The sequence below is a fragment of the Haemorhous mexicanus genome, chromosome Z (genome assembly GCF_027477595.1).
Source record: "Haemorhous mexicanus isolate bHaeMex1 chromosome Z, bHaeMex1.pri, whole genome shotgun sequence".
Classification (NCBI taxonomy): domain Eukaryota; kingdom Metazoa; phylum Chordata; class Aves; order Passeriformes; family Fringillidae; genus Haemorhous; species Haemorhous mexicanus.
The window spans coordinates 11,604,979-11,625,897 of record NC_082381.1 but is presented as its reverse complement, the minus strand read 5'-3'; the positions used below and the strand labels follow the sequence as shown (position 1 = coordinate 11,625,897).

The 20,919-nt window shown below is 61.2% G+C and overlaps 1 protein-coding gene across 1 annotated transcript; it reads left to right on the top strand.

Annotated features, from left to right (window-relative positions):
- Positions 1-13,715: 13,715 nt before the first annotated feature.
- GRHPR (glyoxylate and hydroxypyruvate reductase) lies at positions 13,716-18,847 on the top strand. Its single transcript, XM_059874209.1, has 9 exons — positions 13,716-13,893; positions 14,713-14,843; positions 14,919-14,991; positions 15,529-15,645; positions 15,741-15,829; positions 16,361-16,465; positions 16,948-17,083; positions 17,436-17,566; positions 18,641-18,847. Exons 1-9 carry the CDS (start codon positions 13,823-13,825, stop codon positions 18,760-18,762), a joined length of 975 nt encoding a protein of 324 aa, XP_059730192.1. The 5' UTR covers positions 13,716-13,822; the 3' UTR covers positions 18,763-18,847.
- The last annotated feature ends 2,072 nt before the right edge of the window (positions 18,848-20,919 follow it).

The window sequence follows — 20,919 nt, the reverse complement described above, 5'->3', positions numbered from 1 at the left end:
CATAGTATTTGCAAATCTGATGTCTAGCTTTGCTTCAGCATGTCCTTGGCAACAAAAATTAGATTTTGCTTAACTTCATTTATTGGTTGATTGAAAAATTCCTGATGATACTGAAAAGAAAATAATTTTTAGCCTTATTGAAAAAATACTAAGTTAATTCCACCCCTGAAAAGACTTTTTTATAACATGGAAACAGCTCTTTCCCAGATGCTGTGTTGTGCACCCCTTTTCAGTTTTGAGTTCTGTGTTCTGAGCAGTAGTCACTTTGAGCCTGTAGCCAAAGCAGCACAAACCTGGCAGACAGGGAGGAGGGTTGTTTCTGGTGGTTGCTTTGGTCCTCTGGCCAGCTGGCTCGTCGAGCTGAGTGCATTTGCTGCGCCTCAGAGCGGTGCCTGCAGCAGGTCAGAGTTCCTCCAAACCCCCCGGCCCCGAGCACCAGGTGCCTGCCAGCGTGGCAGGAGCCAGAGCAGAGGGAGCCCTGGCCTTTCCCTGCTGCTCGGGGGGCTCAGGCAGGAGCATTTTACCTTTCCTGCTCTTCAAAGGCTGCTGTGCACTGCTGGCAGAGCCCGCCTGCCTCGGGAGGGTGACGGCAGGGAGCTCAGGCACAGGGACTCACACGGAGCTCAGAGAGACCCGCGGCTGCCAGCTCCTGTGGCTCCTGCCTGCCAGCACACCTCCGCCAGCACCTGCACTGGCCTCGAGGTGGAACTGCCTCTGCAGTCCTGCAGGCAGCCCCGCAGAGCTTTGCTCTAGGAGATACCTGCTGCTTGTGATTACAGGACAGCGAGCAAAAGATGGGGGAAGCGTCATCTTCAGGACATGGGAAGGGAAAAAAGGGAAGCAGCACTCTGGAAGCAGATGGCATCTGGGTGAGGGAGCATCCTCCAGGCTCCAGGCCAGGATTCAGCTGGCAGGCAGCAGCGTTGGCACTGTGGGAAAAGCAACAAGGTCCTGCAGTGGCACATCCAGCCTGGGGCATGGACCAGGGGTGAGTCTGGGTCCTGGAAGGGAACGATGTCAGCTCTAGGACTGAGCAGTGTCAGGCTTTGCAGAAATCTGCACTCAGCAGAACACTCGGGAGAACTGGCAGGGCTGAATAGTGCCACCAGCAAGGAGAGAGGGACAGGGACAAGGCTGGCTTGTTGCTGGAAAGCACCTGGGTGAATCAGGTGTGACATAAAGTGGTGCCTGTGGCTCTGTCTGGCACCACTTGGAGCAAAGCAGGCTGTGTCCAGCCCCAGCTGTCAGCAGCAGCCAGTGCCACCCAGCACGCCCTGTAAGGCTTCTGTGGGCAGCTGATGGATCTCAGAGAGTTCAGCACGAGAATAAAGCAGCAGGAGATTGTTTACATTCAGAGAGGAGGAGAGGACAAGGGAAATGGCAAAAAGGGGTGGATTTCCCAGCATCATCAATGTCAGCACGTCAGGTGCTGTGAAAGGGCAGAGCTGTGCTGGAGTCCTGCACCGGGCCTGGCCACTGGCAGACTGAGCTGCTGCCATGGAGCTCGGCTTTATTCCATTAAACCAGAGTGCTCCTCAGCCTGTCACTCCTCCCACCTGCTCTCCCCCCTCCTTCAGAGAACTGTCAGTCCTTACTGCAGAGATGCCTGGGACTGGAAAACATGCTCATCCCAGGAGAGGCCGGTGTCTCGAGGTCACAGCTGATGTGCACTGGTGAGGCAGCAAGAGGAAACCTACATTGCGTGAATAAATAAAGGGCTGCAGCTCAGACCCAGCACTGCAGAGGAGACAAGATGGGAGGATCAGGAGGTCAGAGTCTTGTTGGGTAATGGGGGCAGGTGTCCCAGGAGTGAAGAGGGGAGAAGGGAGTATTGGGTCCATCATTTGTTGCAGCCACTACACAGAGAGGTTGAGGAAAGAAGGAGTGCTGTGATTTGAGGTGTCTGTGTCCATGGCACACCTTGGGGGGGGAGCTGGATGTGTCTTTGTGACATAGCACAGGTCTGGCTCTTCCTTGAAGTGCTCCTTTCCCCAAAGTTTGTCTCCAAACATCAGTCTCTCTGTCCAGCTGCTGCTGCTCTGTCTGCAGGCTCCGTTGTTAACCACAGGTGTCCAGGGCCAGGCCCCAGCCAGCACCAGCAGCCCACAGTGCCAGGCTGGCTCAGCCCCTGCAGACCTTGTTCCACCCCTCGTGGAAAGCTGAGCAAACCTGGGCTCATCCCCCAGCAGGTGGGCCCTGACCTGGGGGCTGCCAGCAAGGGTGGGCACTGCCACGCTGCACCTTCCAGGTGGGACGGGGGGGACAAGGGCAGAGAGGGTCAGTGACAGCCCACCATGGCACCACGGGGCACAGCAGCCAGTAATTGCACTTTTTTTGCATTGCAAAATGATTATTAGTGCCTCAGTTCATTATCAGAGCAAATTTAATTTTTCAATGTAAAGGAGCCAGTTGTATTTATAAAGGAAACACTGTTGATACAGCCGGAAAAAATTAATTCATGACAAATGTAAGGAAAACTAATAGTCTTTAACCAGGGCAATATTTGACTGTGTCTAATTGTGCTTTGCAAGGTTTGAAAAGTCCTGGCAGAAATTTTTGCAGAGGCATTTTGCACTTCTGATGAAACTGCATTTAAACATTGGGTTTGTTTTTTTTTTAATTTTAATTAACCTTGTGCCAGTCTGGTCAAATCACAGAAATACTGTTGTGGAAAGCTGGTATTCTCTGGTGTATTTGTGCACTGGCAGGGGCATTGTGTGCATTTGGGAAGGTCCTGTCTAATCCAAATCCATTCAGAAAGGAAACAAGAAGGAGCAGCGGCAGGGCCGAGGGGCCGCAGCCAGGCAGGAGGAGCTGGGGCTGCCCACGCCGTGCAGCCTGCAGGCAGGGCTGCCCTCGGCCAGGAGAGGAGGGTTCGGCCGGCACCAGGGGCTTTGGGATGGGGAGGTCTCAGGGACACGTGTTCTCCTCTCTCCACCGGCCAGGGCACACAGACGCAGGTAACCTTTGGAGCCAGGGGCTGACTCCACGTGGCCAGGGCGAGCCCAGAGCAAGAGGGACAAACGAGGTGGGGCTTCGGTGCCTGGCTGGGTCAGAGCTCCAGGGGCTGCTGCTGCTGGGCTCTGCAGAGGTGTCCCCAGCCCCCCCATGGTCCCCGCTGTCCCCTTGTGTGGACAGGCTGCAGCTCTCCCAGCCGACAGCAGCAGCAGCCCCGCGCCTCCGTGTGCCGAGATGCGGGGTGCAGACGGAGCCCGGCGGGGCACGGGCTGGCGAGCACTTCCCGGCCGAGCCGAGGGCTCTCAGGCAGCTCCGGCACCCGCAGTCCCCTGCGGCGGAAGGCAAACCAGAGCGCCCCGGCTGAGGGACGCCCTGGGCAGGCCGGCCCCGGCTGTTTTCCTGGAGGGTGCGGGTGTTGCAAAGGGGACATTGCCCTCGGAGTGTCCTCCCCCTTCAGCCCTGCGGACGGTCCCAGCCTCTCGCCCTCCCACCGCAGCCGGCTCTCCTCAGGACAGCTTGGAAATGCGCCATCTCCTCAACTCAGCTGCCAACTTGGAGCCAATTTGCATTGGATAATTATTTTCAATTAAGTGATAACAATCGTGTTCTGAACAGAAATAATCTTGTCCAAAGGCCAAACAGTTTATCCGGTTTCGGAGATGAGGCTGCCGCTCCGTGCGGGGCCCGGCAGCGCCGTTATCGCCGCGGGTGCGGGGCTCGGCCGGCGGCCAGGGCTGCCCCGCCGGGCTCCTGCTCTCCGCCGGGGAGGGGGCCCTGGGGAGCCGGGAGGCGCTGCCGGGGCAAGGAGCCGCTCCGGTGCGGGGGCTCAGCCTGGCCCGGTGCCGGTGCCCCGCAGCCCCGCCCGGCCCCGGTGCCCCGCAGTCCCGCCCGGTCCCGGTGCCGCACAGTCCCGCCCGGCCCCGGTGCCCCGCAGTCCCGCCCGGTCCCCGTGCCCCGCTGTCCCGCCCGGTCCCGGAGCCCCGCAGTCCCGCCCGGTCCCGGTGCCCCGCAGTCCCGCCCGGTCCCGGAGCCCCGCAGTCCCGCCCGGTCCCGGTGCCCCGCAGCCCCGCCCGGTCCCGGAGCCCCGCAGTCCCGCACACGGCGGGCGAGGGTCCCGCACGGGCACGGCCACGGGAGCAGCGGGCACTGGCCCCGCTCCTGCCGGCCCCGGGAGACACGGCAGGCTGGCCCCTCTGCTCCGCATGCTGCTGGCGGGGACCCGGCCGCTGCAGGAGCCCCGGTGCCCGCGGGCATCCCCCGGCCCAGCCGCTCCGGGCCGAGCCCGTGCGGGCCGTGCCGCCGCCCCTCGCTCGCCAAAGCGCCGCCGGCCGGGAGGGTCCCCGTGCCCAGGCAGGGTCAGCGTGGGCTGGGGGCAGTGCCCGCAGACTGTGCTGCCAGCCCTCAGGCCGTGACTGCCGCTGCACAGCCCGGCCAGCCAGACCCTCCTGTGCCCCGAGAGGGGACAGCACCCCCTGCCCATCTGGCGGGACCCACGGCGGTCTGGCGCTGGAACTGGGAGCCGCTGCCAGCTCCAGCACAAGAGAGAGGAGCAGTGCGAGAGGCCGCTGTCCCCTTGGAGGCTGCAGCTGCAGCAGGAGCAGTGCGGGCTGCAGCAGAGCCCTGGGCTCCTCCAGCATGGCCCATCCCGGGGGCTGCCCCGCCTGCCGCCCCTCGCCCCCGCAGCCGTGCCCCGGGAGCCAGCCCAGGCCAGCGGTGGGGCCGGCTGGGCTCGCGTGGGTCTCATCCTGCACTTCCCGGAGTTTCCAACCCGCCACAGCCCAGCCAGTTGGGAGGATTGGACTCCGGAGCTCCTGCAAGTGAAAAATAGCAAATCCAATATCTTTTTAGTGGTGTTTTTATATTCAAATTAGACATAATCTCCATGAATAAAATTACTGTTCCCAAAGGGATCATGCCCAATTTAAATGTATAAAATGTCATTAAAAGGGCGCTGGCTTGCTATTAAAATTTAACTCCAGCAAACCCCCAATGTCATTTGTATTATAGTTTTACAATTAAGCCAGAGATGTTGGAAATAATAGTTTTGATGTACAATCTGGTAGCATACAGTAGGAGCACATTGTTCCTCAGCAGCTCAGCCGGACCCGTCGCTGGCAGCACGGCCACCAGCGGTGGCTCCTGGGGACAGGGCACAGCCCGGGCCTGCCGAGGGACAGCGGGCTGGGGACAGCTCCCTGCCCCTCCCTGCCACCCCCAGAGCCGCCTGAGGGAGGCAGCCGCAGAGATGTGGCTCTGCTGGGAGGATGAGGATGCGTACATGGGGCTGTGCCCTCCCCTGCTTTGGGACCAGGCAGAGGATGTGGATCCCTGTCCCTTTCCCAGCCCTGCCCTGGGTTTGCCCCAGCTGTGCCACACCAGAGCTGTGGGCTGCTCCTGTGGGGAGCTCAGCACTCCTCTCAAGGGCAGGAGATCCCCACAGGGACTGTCCTGGGGGCTGCTCCAGCCTCACGGGCACGGGCACGTGGGAAGATCTCCCATCTGCAGCTGTGGGGTGCTGGCCTGCACATCCCAGGTGAGTGCTCTCCGTTCAGGTGAAGCTCCAGAGGCAGCTGGGAGCAGCAGCAGGAGGAAGGGATACACCAGAAAAACATCAGCCCTGTGCCTGGTCATTATTTCATCTTTAACCCAGCACCAGTTCAGCTGGTGGGAGCTGCTGGGTGTTTTCCAGATGGCAGGGGAGCGGGATCAGGGAGATCAGGAGATCAGGAGATCAGATTTACTGGGTGTTCTGACCATGGCTGGTCAGCTTTCGGACACTCTGGGTGTCCCTCAGTTATCAAGAGACCTGGCAAAGTTGGTTCCCTCTCTCCCTGTTTGTCCCTCAGGGTCCTGTGCCACAGCCCAAAGGCAGAACCAGGTGACCCTAGGAGGTGACAGCCCCCAGAGCAATGGCCTGGCCCTTCCTGCCCCACACCCTCATGGTTCTGCCCCAAACACTGGTGGTCTGCTCCCCTCAGCTGGGCAGGCTTCAGCTGTTACAGCTGAGACAATGATTCCTGGGTGTTTCCTGAAGAGCCCTTGGTGGCAGAGCCTGGTGGAGGTGGCAGGAGCTGAGCCCTTGGTGGCAGAGCCTGGTGGAGGTGGCAGGAGCTGAGCCCTTGGTGGCAGAGCCTGGTGGAGGTGGCAGGAGCTGAGCCCTTGGTGGCAGAGCCTGGTGGAGGTGGCAGGAGCTGAGCCCTTGGTGGCAGAGCCTGGAGCCTGCCTGACCCTGGGCAGCTGGAACGGGGTCCTGCTGGCAGAGGGGAGCTGGAGGAGCTGCTGGGCCCTTCCCAGCTGGGCACAGGGTCCCTGGAGCAGGGCAGGGCTGCTCCCAGGCCCAGAGCTGGCACCAGGTGTGAGCCATGGGGAGACGGGGACACTGACTCGGAGATCAGAATCCGATTTTATTGTGGGGTACAAACACTTGTATCCTATTTCAGGGACCCCAGCAATGGGCACTGCAGTGACTGGGTTTCACCACAGACACAAACTTATGCACAGGACAACATCTCCTGCTTGCAGAGTTTGATGGGATTTTCTCCTTCCAGTGACCCTGTCTGATGGAATCTTCTTGCAGTCCAGGTCTAATTTTCAAAGTCCCGTTTGCTTTTGCCAAGGCACCCTGGTATCAAATCTCTTATGTTAACCAGGTCCAGAGCCCCTCATCTGTCTCGTGTCCCCCAGCATTCCAACAAGCAGGCAGCCTGCAGCCACCACAAAAACCTGCTCCCCACGAAGGGGCGGCTCAGGAGCAGCCTGCAGTGCTGTACCCAGTAATTACTGTGCATTAAAGGCTGTAATGCATATTCAAACATGCATTTGACTTTCTGAGCAAGCAGGTGAGTGAATACGCATGTTATAAAATACACCTACTTAAGTCATGTGCAATTAATGGGGCAAAACAGTCAAAACTATTTATTTCTTCTGGGAACAGAACAACTTTCCAAGCATTTTAATTACTGCAGCATTATTTTGAAAACAAAGATAGCATTCAGTCTTTCACACTCTCTCTCTTTTTCCCTGAAGAACAAAAAACTGTTAGAACCTATCACTCTTGTGTGTAGGAGGGAAATGCTAAGCAAAAAAAAAAAAAAAAGCATGCAGAGCCCTGGGAAGGTTGTGATGGAACAAATTACTGCAGCAGGAGAGCAATAAATAACTCTACAGAATAGATCCTACATATGTAATATATATTGTATTATAATTTATTATATATATATATATTAGACAGAATTTGTAAAAACCAGCCCCAGGTTCTATACCCTCTCTGAAGAGCTGGAGCTGTGCCTGAGGGATGTGCAGGGATTGCAGTGGAGAGCAGTGCCAGGGCAGCAGTGCCAGGAGCAGTGCCAGGAGCAGTGCCAGGGGTAGCAGTGCCACAAGGACTCTGCCCAGTGCTGTCACAGGGACTTGGCAGGGGTGGCCCTGCCACGTGGTGCCCTCCTGGCCAGGCTGCTGGCCATGCCCAGGCAGGGAGAGGTCCCAGCCCCAGGCCTTGGGGGGCACCACGGCTGTGCCCTGCAGCCTCCTCTGCAGTGTCCCTGTGCCAGGTCCTCTCTGGGCTGCTGGCACACGCCCTGCCAGCTGCAGGGCAGCACCCCCAGCTCCCCTGTGCCCAGCTGTGTAGGTGGAGGGGCTGCCCTGCCCCACAGCTCCTTCCATGAGCTGTGACACGGAGGGGCTGCTGCAGGGGACAAGGACAGTGCTCCTTCTCTGCATCACTGAGCTGCACAGGCCGAGCCAAAGGGACAGGCTGTGCCCTGGGGGGTTCCTACCTGGATTTCCATGCTGAACCACAAGAATATAATAAATAATCAAATCATAATAATATCTTTGTTTCATATGTAATACAACCTTTGTTTGCCTCCCACACCTCGGTGCTGTCACTCCTGGACCCTGCCCAGGGCACCTGGGGACCCAGTCCCCTGCAGGCTGGGGCGCTGCCCTCCCTCCTGCCCGGGCACAGGGCACAGCCAGCTCCCCGACCCCGCAGCAGGGCCAGAGCCCAGCAGGGCAGCCTGGGTCTCCCCAGGCTTCCCCGGCCGTGCAGAGCTGCTCCTGGCTGCTGCTGCACCCAGAGACCCCAGCCCCTCGTGCTGAGCCCCGAGCACCCTCCCACACCCCAGCCACGGAGGGAGCCCGGCTCCCACCAGCAGGGAACAGCAGACACTTAATTAAATACATTTCTTTCCATTTTCAAGGAGCTTTCCCAGTTTATGCTAATAGCTGAGTGCCTCTGAGTCGTAGGCTGACAACACACCGGGTCATACTTTGCATTAAAATAGATGAATCCAAAATGAAAGCACTGGCAGATTTGGCACGCAGCAGAGCAGTGGGGAAACGCCCGACCCAGGCACCTCCACCCGTGCACTGCACCCAGAGCAGGTCAGAGCGAGGGCCTGGTGCTCACACAGCACATGGCCATGTGGAAAAGGTCCTTTTAATTCTTAAAAGAAAAGCAGTTTAATCATTGTGAGGAACTATACCTTCAGGGTATCATTTCAAAAATACAGGCAGAGATTAGCAGGGATTTGTGAGATTGTGTTTATTCCCAATTTAAGTGCTTTCCATAAATTAATTATAAAAGCAAGCCCAAACCAGTCAGAAGTACACTGGGAAATTCTCAGAGTGCTAGTCATTTTCATGCACTAATATTCATGCCATCTGCCTGCCTTTCTCCTGCATTTCTCTAAGTACTCAGGGTTATCCCTGCCCCGCTTGCCTTTGCTGTGCCTGTCCCTCTCCCCTGGCCCAGGTGCTTCCCTGGGAGCATTCCAGGAGGAAGTTGTGTTGGGGCAGTTGGAAAGCTGTCACCCTGCAGGCACAGGCTGCGGGCTCATTCCCATTTACAGGATTCACCAGAGGTCCTGGACAGGCTCCCAGCCCACAGGCCGTGGGGCACCGAGGGTGATCTGGCTGCTGTGAATTCACTCCAGGCAGAGCTCTGAGCCTTCCTCCAAAGGCCTCTTTCAGGAGAGAATTAAAATTTCCCTCCTAGAGCAGCACCATTTCAGCTGCTCCCAGGTACACGGCCCCAGCTGTGCCTGGGGGAGGGTCACAGAAACCAGAGTGGCTGAATTCCCCAGAGGGAGCAGCGTGCTCTTCCTGTCTGCAGGACACCTGGAGATGTTCAGGTGCAGCCTGGTAGCAGCAGAATGACAGCCCGAGCACACTCCTGGCCCCGAGTGAAAGGGGAATGTCACCTGGTGATGGCACCCTGAGCACTGCAGAGCCTGCGGTGGCAGCGAGGCACACGGGGACACGGGGACAGTGGGGACATGGGGACAGGAGGGACACGGGGACACAGGGACAGTGGGCACAGCAGGGCCAGCAGGAAGCTGCAGCTGGGACAGGGTGGGAAGAGCCAGGCTCCGGGGCTTTGGGGCCCGGGTGGGCAGCGTGCACCCCCCGCTGCTCTGCGTCCCCCTGCCCCGTTTTGTCACTGCCATATTTTCTGGAAAAGTCCCCTTGCCCAGGATTCCTCTCCTGCGAAGCTGAGAAGCCTCAGAGAAAAAGTAAAAGAATTGTCTGACTTGCTTCTCTTGTGTTTTGCTGCTTTGGAATGGGGCTGGAGATTGTTTATCCAACTTGTGAATTGTTTTTACCTAATGACCAATCACCATCAGCTGTGTCACAACTCTGGAAGGAGTCATGAGTTTTCATTGTCATTCTTGTTAAGCCTTCTGATGAATCCTCTCTCTATTCTTTAGTGTAGTTTTAGTATAGCATTCATAGAATAGAATAGAATAGAATAGAATAGAATAGAATAGAATAGAATAGAATAGAATAGAATAGAATAGAATAGAATAGAAAATTAGGCTTCTAAGAACATGGAGCCAGAGTCCTCATTTCCTCCCTTCGTCCTGGGGACCCAGCAAACCCCACACAGTCTGTGGTGTGTGGTGGGACTGGTGGGGTGGCAGGACTCCCCCAGCCCTGCCAGTGGCAGCCCTGTGGCACGAGTGGGACCCGCTGGCCCCGGGGCTCTGCAGCCTCAGGGACAAGGAGGGAAGGTCTGCCAGGGGATGGGGCTGGGCCAGGACAGGAGGGTGAGGCACTGCCAGGCTGGGGGAAGCCCCCCACTGCTGGGCTGTGCTGCCAGGCTCAGCTCAGAGCGGCCCCTTCCAGCCCAAGACTGCTGGTTTTGTCAGGAATAGCCCCAGGGTGACACCCCTGCCCAGCCAGAACTCATGCCAGGCCTCTCACAGCAGCAGGAACCCCACCTGGCAGCAGGTGGGCAGGAGGGACACAGACACCTGCATTTGGGCTCTGAAAGGTGCTGCAGGGAGCAGCAGCACAACCAGCCCGGGGCGTGGGGGATGGCTGGAGGGCCTGGGGGGACACCCACCCACCCAGCTGCTGGGGGAGGGCACACCCAGGAGGGCACGGCCCTGCTGGCACACGGGGCACACACGGGACACCTGCCCTGGGCCCACACCTGCCCTGGCCTGCCTGCTCTGCAGCAGGAGCTGTCCATTCACCAGGTGTGTCCCAGCAAACAGGCTCTGGACAGACTGGGCACCAGCCCTGCTGAACTGGGCCCATCACCAGTGCTCCCCCAGGGCTCCTCCTGTCCCGTCTGCCGCAGTCCCCAGGGAGCCAAGCTCCCTCCCTGCACACCCAGAGAGCCCCTGTCCCTCTCAGAGCCCAGAGAGGGTGGGACAGGGGGCAGCACAGGGGTTGGTATCGCAGACAGGGGTCCATGCACAGATCACAGACAGGACAGCACTGCTGGGAAGGTGCCTTGAGCTGTTTGATTTTCCAGCACCCCTCTCATTCCAAGGTTATGGGAAGATGCCAGCAGCTCACATCCCAGCAGCAGACACAGAACTCAGTGGTACAGCTCCCTTTGGGAGTTCTCTGGCCAATCTCACCCAGCAGAGGCTCACTGACAGGATTTATACCTGTGCAGGATCTGCTCTGTGCTGACAGTGGTTCCATCCCACACTGCAAGCACAGGTCCCTGTGGTGAAACAGTGCTGGCTCCTTTCAGACCCAGCACTGCTTGTGAGCCTCAAACACCCTGCACAGAGCTCCACAATTAACTCAGAGCTCCCTGGTATCTCACCAGACAGACTTTTCTGCAGCCTGGGGAGTTATTCCAGACAAGCACTGACACACAGACCATTGCTCTGTTTGTCCTTTTCTACCTCTCCCCTGACTTTTCTGCTGAGCAATCTCAAGGCTGCTGCTCACTCCAGTCTCAGCTCTGCTGTCTCTGAGGCCTGCCCTCTGCAGCTCCCCAAAACCCTCTGGTTCTGTGGAGTCCCTCAGGGTGGGATGGGATGGGATGGGATGGGATGGGATGGGATGGGATGGGATGGGATGGGATGGGATGGGATGGGATGGGATGGGATGGGATGGGATGGGATGGGCGGACACCCAGCCATTCTCTGGCTTTTTCCAAGGGGCTGCCACACCTGTGGAGGCTCCTGAATCCTCTGGAGAGCTGCCCTCTGTGCCTGGGGTGGCTGAGGCTTCCCTCCAGACAGGGACACTGGTGGTTCCTTCTGTCCCACCCTGACATCAGTCAAACCCCAGCAGCACCACAGAGGGTGGCATTCCCAGCTCTGCCCGAGTCCTTCCCACCTGGCAGCAGGAGGGACATAGGGGGGTGTGGAGGAGTGGCAGCCACACCTGGGTGGCAGAGAGGTGTGGCAGTGTCCCACCACCCATTCCTCTCCCTCTCTTCCAGCCCTCTTTGAAAGGTTTTCAGTTTGCCAGAACTGGGACAGTCAGGTCTGCCTGCAACAAACCACAAACTGCAAACAGAATTTGGCATTTACACGTGTGTGGGGTTTGCCCAGAAACCCCCAAAATGGGAAACAAGGGATGGTTTTCCAGAGCCAGGGTGACCCTGAGGAACGCAGGGCAGCACCATGACCTCCCTTGAACAGGGCCGGGGAGGGCTGGGGGACTCCACACCATGGTAAAGGAGACCATTTACAGGTGCTTGTAACGGATGGAACCAGATTGTGGCCACAACTGTGCACTCTGTTTTGGAAATGAACCCTCTCCGGGGCTCTCTGTCTCTCTGGTGCCACTGGCCCAGAGCTTGGAGGCTGCTGAAGTGTCTGGGAGCACTGGGGAGTTGGAAAAGCCCAGCAGGGTGATCCTAGAGCCTGGAGAGCAGGTACTCCCGACACTAATCCAGGCTGATCGGGGGGCAGATACGGTGTCAGCTCGAATGATACCCAGCTCAGCAGCATAAAACAAACTTTCAAGCAATTATTAAAAAATAAAACCAATTCTGCCGGTATAATCTGACAGCGTGCTGCTGGTACATCATGATAAGGGAAATCCCACCTGGAGCAGCTGGAGGAATCCCACGTGGAGCCACATTCCAGTGCACGTTCCTCAAACTGCAGGTTCCCTCTGCCCACAGATGTGTCGTGTTTCCCTGTCTGCCTCTGCTCGTTCCAGGGACAGCACAGCTCTGCCAGCTGCTGAATCACCGCGCCCCGGGGCTCCCGTGGCCACCACAGCTCTGCTGACAGGGAAAGGCCAGGCACAGCTCTTCCCAAGGACATTGCTGGGTTTCACACTCTCTGAACCTCAGAGACAGGAAACACAGTTCTCATCTCACTCGCTGTGCCTGTGCTGTGCCCCAGCAGAGTGCAATGTGGAGATTGTTCACCCTCAGAGATGGGGCTTGGTTCCTTGGCCTGCCAGGGCCTGGGGTGTGTGGGGGTGTGTGGGTGTGGGTGTGTGTGGGTGTGTGTGTGTGTGTGTGTGTGTGTGGGTGTGTGCGTGTTGGGACTGTCGGGGCACAGCCACGAGTGGAGTGCAGTGGTGTGCAGCTGGCTGCTTGACAGATTCAGTTTAAATGTAGTGTGACATAGTGTAATATAGCATAGAATAATATAGTATAATGAAGTAATTAATTATCCTTCTGATAAGATGGAGTCAGGTGCATCGTTCTCTCCCCCTTTTTGGGGGTGAAAACATCCACTGCAGGCTGCCCTGCCCCTGCAGTCACACAGCATGCTTGAATCAGCTCTCCAGCAATTAAATCTGGGTTAATTAATGAGCAGAGGCTCACAGCCCAGCGAGAGGGGGCAGGTGACCCCTGTGGGATGCCCCAGAGCTGCCACCAGAGGCTGTGGGGGGAATTCAGGACAAAGGAGCCCTCGAGGCTGTGTGTGTGTAAGAATGCCCACACCTGTATGTGCAGGTGGGCACTGGTGTGTGAGAGCGGGGGCACAGGTGTGTGTGTGTGCACGTGGGTGTCACAGCACCACAGACCCATCAGGCTGCACAAGAACTCTGACACCACGGACCCCCACCCTGTCCCCAGCCCAGGGCTCTCAGTGCCACCTCCAGGGGACACCTGCAGGGCTGGGCACTCCAAACCCCCCTGGGCAGTGCCAGGGCAGTTCCTGAGCCCCCTTTCCATGGGGAAATTCCTGCTGGGCCCAGCCTGAGCCTGCCCTGGCCCAGCCTGAGCCGTTCCCTCTGCTCCTGTCCCTGTCCCTGGAGCAGAGCCCGACCCCCCAGCTGTCCCCTCCTGGCAGGAGCTGTGCAGAGCCACAAGGGCCCCCCTGAGCCTCCTCTTCCTGTGCAGGGATGTCCCCATGTCCCCGGCAGGGATGTCCCCACGCCCGCGGAAGGCCACACCTGCCCGTGCATGGCCACACCTGCCCGTGCATGGCCACACCTGTCCGTGCACGGACACACCCGCCCCCTGCCCCTCCGGGCGGCCGCACGCACGGAGCGACCCCGCGGGAGGCGGGCCCGGGGCGGAGCGGCGCCGGAGCGGCGGGCGGGCGGTTCCGGTGTGCGGGGCGGTTCCGGTGTGCCCGCGCTGTTCCGGCGGCTCGGGGCCGTCCCGGCGGTGGCGGTGGCGGGCGCGGTGGCAGCGGCCATGGCCATGTCGGTGTTCGTGACGCGGCGGATCCCGGCCGAGGGGCTGCGGGTGCTGTCCCAGGCCAGCGGGTGAGCGCGGGGCGCGGCCGGTCCCGCTGCGGCGGCAGGGCCGGCGGCTCTCGGTGGCGGTGTCGCCGCCTCCCGGTGCCGCTCCCGGTGCCGGTACCAGTACTGGTCCCGGTGCGGGTCCCGGTGCCGGTGTGTTCCGGTGTGTGCCGGTGCGGGTCCCGGTGCCGGTGTGTGCCGGTGCCGGTGCGGGTCCAGGTGCGGGTCCCGGTGCCGGTCCCGGTGCCGGTCCCGGTGCCGCTGTGTGACGGTGCCGTGCCGCAGGTGCCGCGTGCAGCAGTGGGACTCGAAGGAGCCGGTCCCGGTGCCGGTGTGTGCCGGTGCCTGTGTGTGACTGTGCCGGTACGGGTCCAGGTTCGGGTCCCAGTGCCGGTCCCAGTGCCGGTCCCGGTGCCGGTCCCGGTGCCGGTGTGTGACGGTGCCGGTGCGGGTCCCGGTGCCGGTCCCGGTGCCTGTGTGGGTGCCGGTGCCGGTGCCGGTACCGGTCCCCGTGCCTGTGTGTGCCGGTGCCGGTCCCGGTGCCGGTGCCGGTGCCGGTGCGGGTCCCGGTGTGTGCCGGTCCCGGTGCCGGTCCCGGTTCCGGTGCCGGTCCCGGTGCCGGTGTGTGCCGGTGCGGGTCCAGGTGCCGGAGCCGGTCCCGGTGCCGGTGCGGGTCCCGGTGCCGGTGCCGGTGCGGGTCCCGGTGTGTGCCGGTCCCGGTGCCGGTCCCGGTGCCGGTGCGGGTCCCGGTGCCGGTGTGTGCCAGTGCGGGTCCAGGTGCCGGAGCCGGTCCCGGTGCCGGTGCGGGTCCCGGTCCCGCTGTGTGACGGTGCCGTGCCGCAGGTGCCGCGTGCAGCAGTGGGACTCGGAGGAGCCGGTGCCGCGGGCCGAGCTGCTGGCGGGCGTGGCGGGGACGCGCGGGCTGCTCTGCCTGCTCTCGGACCGCATCGACCGCGAGGTGCTGGACGCCGCCGGTGCGTGCGGGACCCCGCTCCCCCCGCCTGCCCCGGGCCCGGGACGGCCGCGGTAGCGCCCGTCGTGTCTTACAGGGCCCGGCCTGAAGGTCATCAGCACGATGTCCGTGGGCTTTGACCACCTGGCCCTGGACGAGATCAAGAAGCGGTAACGCTGCCCCCCTCATGCCCTGCTGCAGCCTCCCCTGCTCTGACCCCGCCATTCGTTCCCCCCCACCCCGCTCTGCACCCCCTGCCCTGTGCCCCAGCTCGGGACCCCTTCCCCAGCACACCCACATCCCGCTGGTCCCTCTTGGCAGGTGGGCTCCCGAGGTGGCTGGGGTCAGCCACCTGCACCCCCCTCCTGGCTGGGGTCAGCCACCTGCACCCCCCTCCTGGCTGGGGTCAGCCACCTGCACCCCCCTCCTGGTTGGGGTCACCCACCTGCAGCCCCCTCCTGGCTGGGGTCACCCACCTGCAGCCCCCTCCTGGCTGGGGTCAGCCACCTGCACCCCCCTCCTGGCTGGGGTCACCCCAGCCACGCCAGGGCTGCGGGAGCCTTGGGGTGCTGTGCCGAGCAAGGACTGCCTGGGGAAGGGGGTGTCAGGGGCCTGAGAGCCGCAGGGCTGTCCCTGTGGCTGGCAGGGGCACAGTGCCAGCGCCCGGGGCTGGCAGGGCAGCGCCCAGAGCCCGCTCTGGCTGGCAGGGGGATCCGCGTGGGCTACACCCCCGACGTGCTGACCGACGCCACCGCCGAGCTGTCGGTGGCGCTGCTGCTGTCCGCCTGCCGCCGGCTGCCCGAGGCTGCCGAGCAGGTCAGGAGGTGAGTGAGAGCTGCCCGGGCTGGGCCAGGGGGCTGCAGGGGTTCGTGCCGCTCACACCTGGGCTCTGACCGGCCCGTGACCCTGTCCCTGCCAGTGGCGGCTGGACCACCTGGAAGCCCCTGTGGATGTGTGGGTATGGCCTGTCCGACAGCACCGTGGGCATCATCGGGCTGGGCAGGATAGGTAAGGCAGCTCAGAGAGCAGGCTCCTGTCTGCAGCAGTGGCAGGGTGGCCTAGGAGCCTCACCTTCAGCCCGGGCTGCTGGAAGTGCCCCTGCTGGAACTGGGAGGGCTGGAATGAGATGGTCTTTGCAGACCTTTCCAGCCCAGACTGTTCTGGGTCTCTGTGGCTCAGCCGAGGTGGTGGCCTGCTGCTAAGCTGTTTAAAGCCCGCGAGCACAGCGAGGGGAGCCTGCAGAGCCTCCCCTGCAGCACCCTCGGCCTCCTCCTGTCCTCAGTTACACAAATGCAGTGGCAAAGTCCGCAGGACGCTTGGCACCATCCAGCTGTGGGTTTGGCCAGCAGGAGCCCTTCTGTCCTTGCTCCCAGGGCAGCCACGGGCTCGGTGTCCATGGCCCTTTCCAGAGCAGAGCGGCTCCATCCCCACCCCAGCGCCGGGCTGGGTGACCCCACGGCAGCCCTGCAGAGGCTTTGGGTGCTGGTCCCTGGGGTGCTGTGGAGCCTCGGCAGCCCAGCCCCTGTCCCTCCCTCCCAGGACAGGCAGTCGCCCGGCGCCTGAAGCCCTTTGGGGTCAGGAAGTTCCTGTACAGCGGCAGCGGCCCCAGGCCCGAGAGCGCGGCAGAGTTCGGGGCTGAGTTTGGTAAGGACAGCCCCGGGGCAGGGCCAGTCACCAGCCAGGGGCACCAGGGCTGGCACAGCTCCAGGGGCACTCACAGCGCTGGTCACCTGCAGGGTGGGAGCTGGGGGGTCTGGGGGTGCCCAGGGTGAGGGGCGGCCACGTCCCAGACGGTGCCCCACGGTGGGGGTGGCAGGGGACCCTGCCTCCTCTGAGGAGGGATGGCCGGGCTCGCAGGGGCTCATCAGAGCACTGTGGGAGCTGCAGCTGGTCCTGCTGGTGTTCCAGTGCCCTGTGTCCCTGCAGTGGGGGTTTCCTGGCAGCTCCATTCCCACAGGGAAGCTGGACACAGAGAACAGGAGCACAATGTGACAGCTGCTCCTGGGAGGAGGGGGGCTGGCGTGGGCTGTCCCCACGGGCTGGGTTCCAGGGGGTCCTGCAGCCGGCCCTGGAGCTGTGCTGAGGGCAGAGCTGGCTGCAGTGGGCTGTTTCCTGTTCCTGCCCAGTCCCGCTCGCCAGGCTGGCCGAGGAGTCAGACTTCGTGGTGGTCACTTGTGCCCTGACCCCGGCTACCCAGGGCATGTGCAACAAGGACTTCTTTGGCAGGATGAAGAAGACTTCTGTCTTTGTCAACACAAGCAGGTACTGGCAGCCCAGACCCGTGCCTGGACAGTGGCTGTGGCCCTTCCTCAGCTCTTAGAGGGTGGGGGGATCTGCTGGGCTCTGAGTCCTGCCAGCAGGGCAGCCTTCATGGCTGCAGCTGCTGGGAGCATTTGCCAGGGCCCCTTGGAGTGAGCCGAGGCAAGGTAAGTAAGTGAGGAGCACCCAGCTCTTCCCTGGGCAGTGTGGGCAGCTGGAGCAGGGGCAGCTCGCTGCTGGCACGCTCAGTCACGCCCAGAGAGGGTCTGAGCTCTGCTCGGGCAGTCCTGGGGAGCCTGCCTCCGTGGCCCTGGAGCCTCAGCAGTGAGGCAGGCTGTCACCCCGCCCTTGGCAGGGGGGCTGTGGTGAACCAGGAGGATCTGTACGAGGCGCTGGCCCAGGGCCAGATCGCGGCCGCCGGGCTGGATGTGACCACGCCGGAGCCACTGCCCACTGACCACCCCCTGCTGTCCCTCAAGAACTGCGGTGAGTGTGGGGCTGGCACAGCCCTCCTCCACAGTGACAGCTGTGACAGGGACCCCTGGGCACCACTGGTGGTGGCAGTGGCAGCGGAGCACGGGGCAGGCGGGTCAGGTGTGTTTGGGTGGGCTGCTGTGCAAGGCAGGGACCCACCTACATGATGCCAAACAAGTCTGGGAGCTGTTTTAGTTTTCCAGAAAGCCATTGAGATAGCCTTTGTGATGGCTCTTCATTCAGTGTGTGACATGGTGCAGGATCTGGCATCAGCAGGGGCACGAAAGAGAAACCAGTTCCCAGCTCAGGCCCTGCCCAGCTCGGGTGTTCCGTGGGCTCCCGGGCACAAACTGTGGTGGGAAACTCCCCCCTGACTGAAGGTGGGCTGCTGGGTTTGCCTGGGGGAGTCCAGGTCCCGGGAGGGCTGCTGGGCTGCCCTGGGCATGGGCAGCCTGTTACTGGGGTGCTTGAGACACTGGGAGGGTGGGACGTGGGACATGGGGTGTGGGATAAGAGATACGGGACATGGGACGTGACGTGGGACAGGGGACAGGTGCAGGCCAGGACTGAGACCTGTCCCCTCTGGAGGAGGATGATGCAGCTGAGGAAGGGTGGCTAGGAAGGAGCTTGCTTGGCCAGTGTCTCACAGGATGTCCTCCTTCTGTGGGGAGAGGGTTTCCGGGATAGGAAGAGTGTGTTCCAAAAAGAAACCATTGGGGCATCCATGGAAATTTGGAACTGCCCAAAAGTGTCTCTTTCTGAAGTGCAAACCTATAGCTGTTGTTTTACCTTTTTGCTAAACTCATTTTTTATTTCTTTGCTTTATTTCTCAAAGTGGACAGTGTGAGGAGTGGTAAGGGCTGAGACTTTGTGGAAATATTTGCAGTACTTTGAGATTTGAGAGCTCTGAAGCAAGGGCATGATTCCTGCACGTGTATTTAATGAGTACATTACTTGCAGCAGTAATACCACACCTTTATCAGTGCACACACAGCACGCACCTGGACGCCGTGCCTGTGAGAGCCCCGGCAGGGGCTGCGGGGCGGGGTGCGCCGGGGGCTGAGCGTGTCCCTGCTGTCCCTGCAGTGATCCTGCCGCACATCGGGAGCGCCACCTACGCCACGCGGAGCACCATGGCCGTGCTGGCAGCCCGCAACCTGCTGGCCGGGCTGCGAGGGGAGCCCATGCCCCACGAGCTGCACCTCTGACGGCCGCAGCCCGTGGCCAGAGCCCGCTCCAGCGGCGCCCAGGGACGCCAGCCTGTCGCACGGAGCCATTAAAGAGTAGCAGCCAGCGCGGTGTGGTGCTGATGTTATTGGGGAGCAGGGCACGTGGAGGGCACACTGCGGTGCCAGCCGGCCGTGGGAGGGCTGGCCCTGCGTGCTGGGAGCTGCTCAGCCCTTCTGTCCTCCAAACCGGGCTCCTGGGCACAGGGAGAGAGGCCAGGAGTGCCTTCCCTGGGCTTGTGGCCACTAGGGAGGAGAGGGAGCAGCTCTGTCCATGCAGGTGCTGCCACAGGAGCTGCTGCCAGCCCACACATCCAGTGGTCCTGTGGAATCCGTGGCGCTGCATAATCCTGTGCTTGAGGGGTCTAAGGAAAAGCACAGACCAGGCGTGTGCAGCTCCCCAGCACCTCCTGCTCTGCCTTTGTATCCATAACCAATCCCAGGCACAGATCCAGAGTGGATGGCCAGCTGGAGCTCACTGGGAGGTTCTGGCACCCCTTTGTGGGTTCTGGCTGCAGCTGCCCTCGTGGGTTTCAGATGTGCAGTGACATTTGTTGGTGCAGGAGAGCCTGAGTGGGGCCTGAGCCTGCAGCTGCCAGGAGGGCCTGGTGGGCACATCTCGAGGCCTTTGGGGATCCATGGGTCCTGCAGCCACTGTCCCATAACTGGGGCTGGAACCTGAGCCCACCTCTCTGCCATTAATCACAGAGTCATGGTTGGCTTGGAAGGGACCTTGTGGATCATCTCATTTCTGCCACGGGCAGGGACACCTTCACTGTCCCAGATTGGTTCAGGCCCTGTCCAGCCTGGCCTTGGACACTTTTGGGGTGTGGACAGCCACAGCCTGGGGTCCAGCTGGCCCATCCTGCAGCCTGGGGGCAGATCTGCCCTGGGATGGGCACTGGCCTTGCCATGGCCCCTCATCATCGGTGACCACGTGGCAGACAGGAGAGCCCTGTCACAGCTCAGTCACAGCCATGCAGTGCTACCCACCCCAGCCACCCCACGGTGTCCCCAGTGTGATCTCTGGCTGCTGTCACCAGTCCCAAAACAGCTCCGAGTGCTCCCAGCCCTCAAGCCAGGGAACATGCTGAAGGGCACACCTGGGCTCAGGTTCCTTTTCAGCTGTGGCTCTCCATCAGCCCACCTCCTCCTCCTGCTCTTCCTCCTCCCAGTCCCACCACTCCCCTCCTGCTGTGCAGGCCCACGGAGGAGGACACAGCAGCCCCCCGTGGTGTGCCCAGCTGGCCCCTGGTGCCAGTGGCTGACCCGCCCCACGGGATGGGTTTGTACATGTTTTCCCACTGCTGTGCCCCAGGACAAGCTCCACTGCCACCTGTGCCTTCTCCCCTGTGCCCCCACCAGGCAGGGACCAGAGCTGTTTGGGGCCAGCAGCACAAGGGGAGGGGGCCAGGAGCGTGCAGTGGGCAGGAGGGGGGAGCTGCAGGCAGCAGCACAGCCCTGGCGTGGGGAGGGAGCCAGAGCCCTGCACACAGCCTGCAGCCAGAGCTGAGGCTCAGCCAGCACACTCCGTGTCCCCTCCTGTCCCAGATCCCTGCTGGGATCTCCCAGAGGCTCAGTGATCACTCTCTGGTCGCAGTAACAGCTGCTGGGGGTTGCCCTGCATCACAAGAGGAATGGTGACAGTTTGTCAGTAACTTTTGGTTCACAAGCATGGCTGGTTGCCTTGTGCTGGCCTGCCAGAAATAGTTGTGGAGGTTTGTAGCCTGGACTGAGCGGGAAAGACTGGTGGCCGTGGTGGTGGGGAGGAAGGGAGTGTGCTCCGGGCATCCCAGCTGGCTGGGGAGTTCCCAAACTCCAGCGAGCGCTGCCCCTGCTGTGAAAACCAGGGCGTGGGTCCAGGGGGAGCTCCCTGCTCTCCAAGAGTCCTTAGTGCTGACTCTGAGGATGCTGCTGCTGCTGCTGGAGCTGCTGTGCCTCTGAAGGATGGCGACCAAGGATCTGAGAGGTTCCTGGTGAGGACAGAAACCGAGCTGGTGTCTGAGCAGGTGTGTCAGACTCCCCAGGTGTGTTCAGAAACAGACACGAGCTGGTAAGTCAGCTGCCTTGGGGACTGGAGCACGGGGCTCAGGTGTCCATCCCAGGACTCCTTCGAGACAAGCACCTCCTGCACCTGAG

Bases quoted from the DNA above. Each gene is read 5' to 3' on its own strand.
- GRHPR (XM_059874209.1), top strand. From the start codon at position 13,823: ATGGCCATGTCGGTGTTCGTGACGCGGCGGATCCCGGCCGAGGGGCTG. The intron at 15,646-15,740 runs GTGAGTGAGAGC...TGTCCCTGCCAG, and splicing joins GCTGCCGAGCAGGTCAGGAG to TGGCGGCTGGACCACCTGGA. The intron at 17,567-18,640 runs GTGAGTGTGGGG...CTGTCCCTGCAG, and splicing joins GCTGTCCCTCAAGAACTGCG to TGATCCTGCCGCACATCGGG.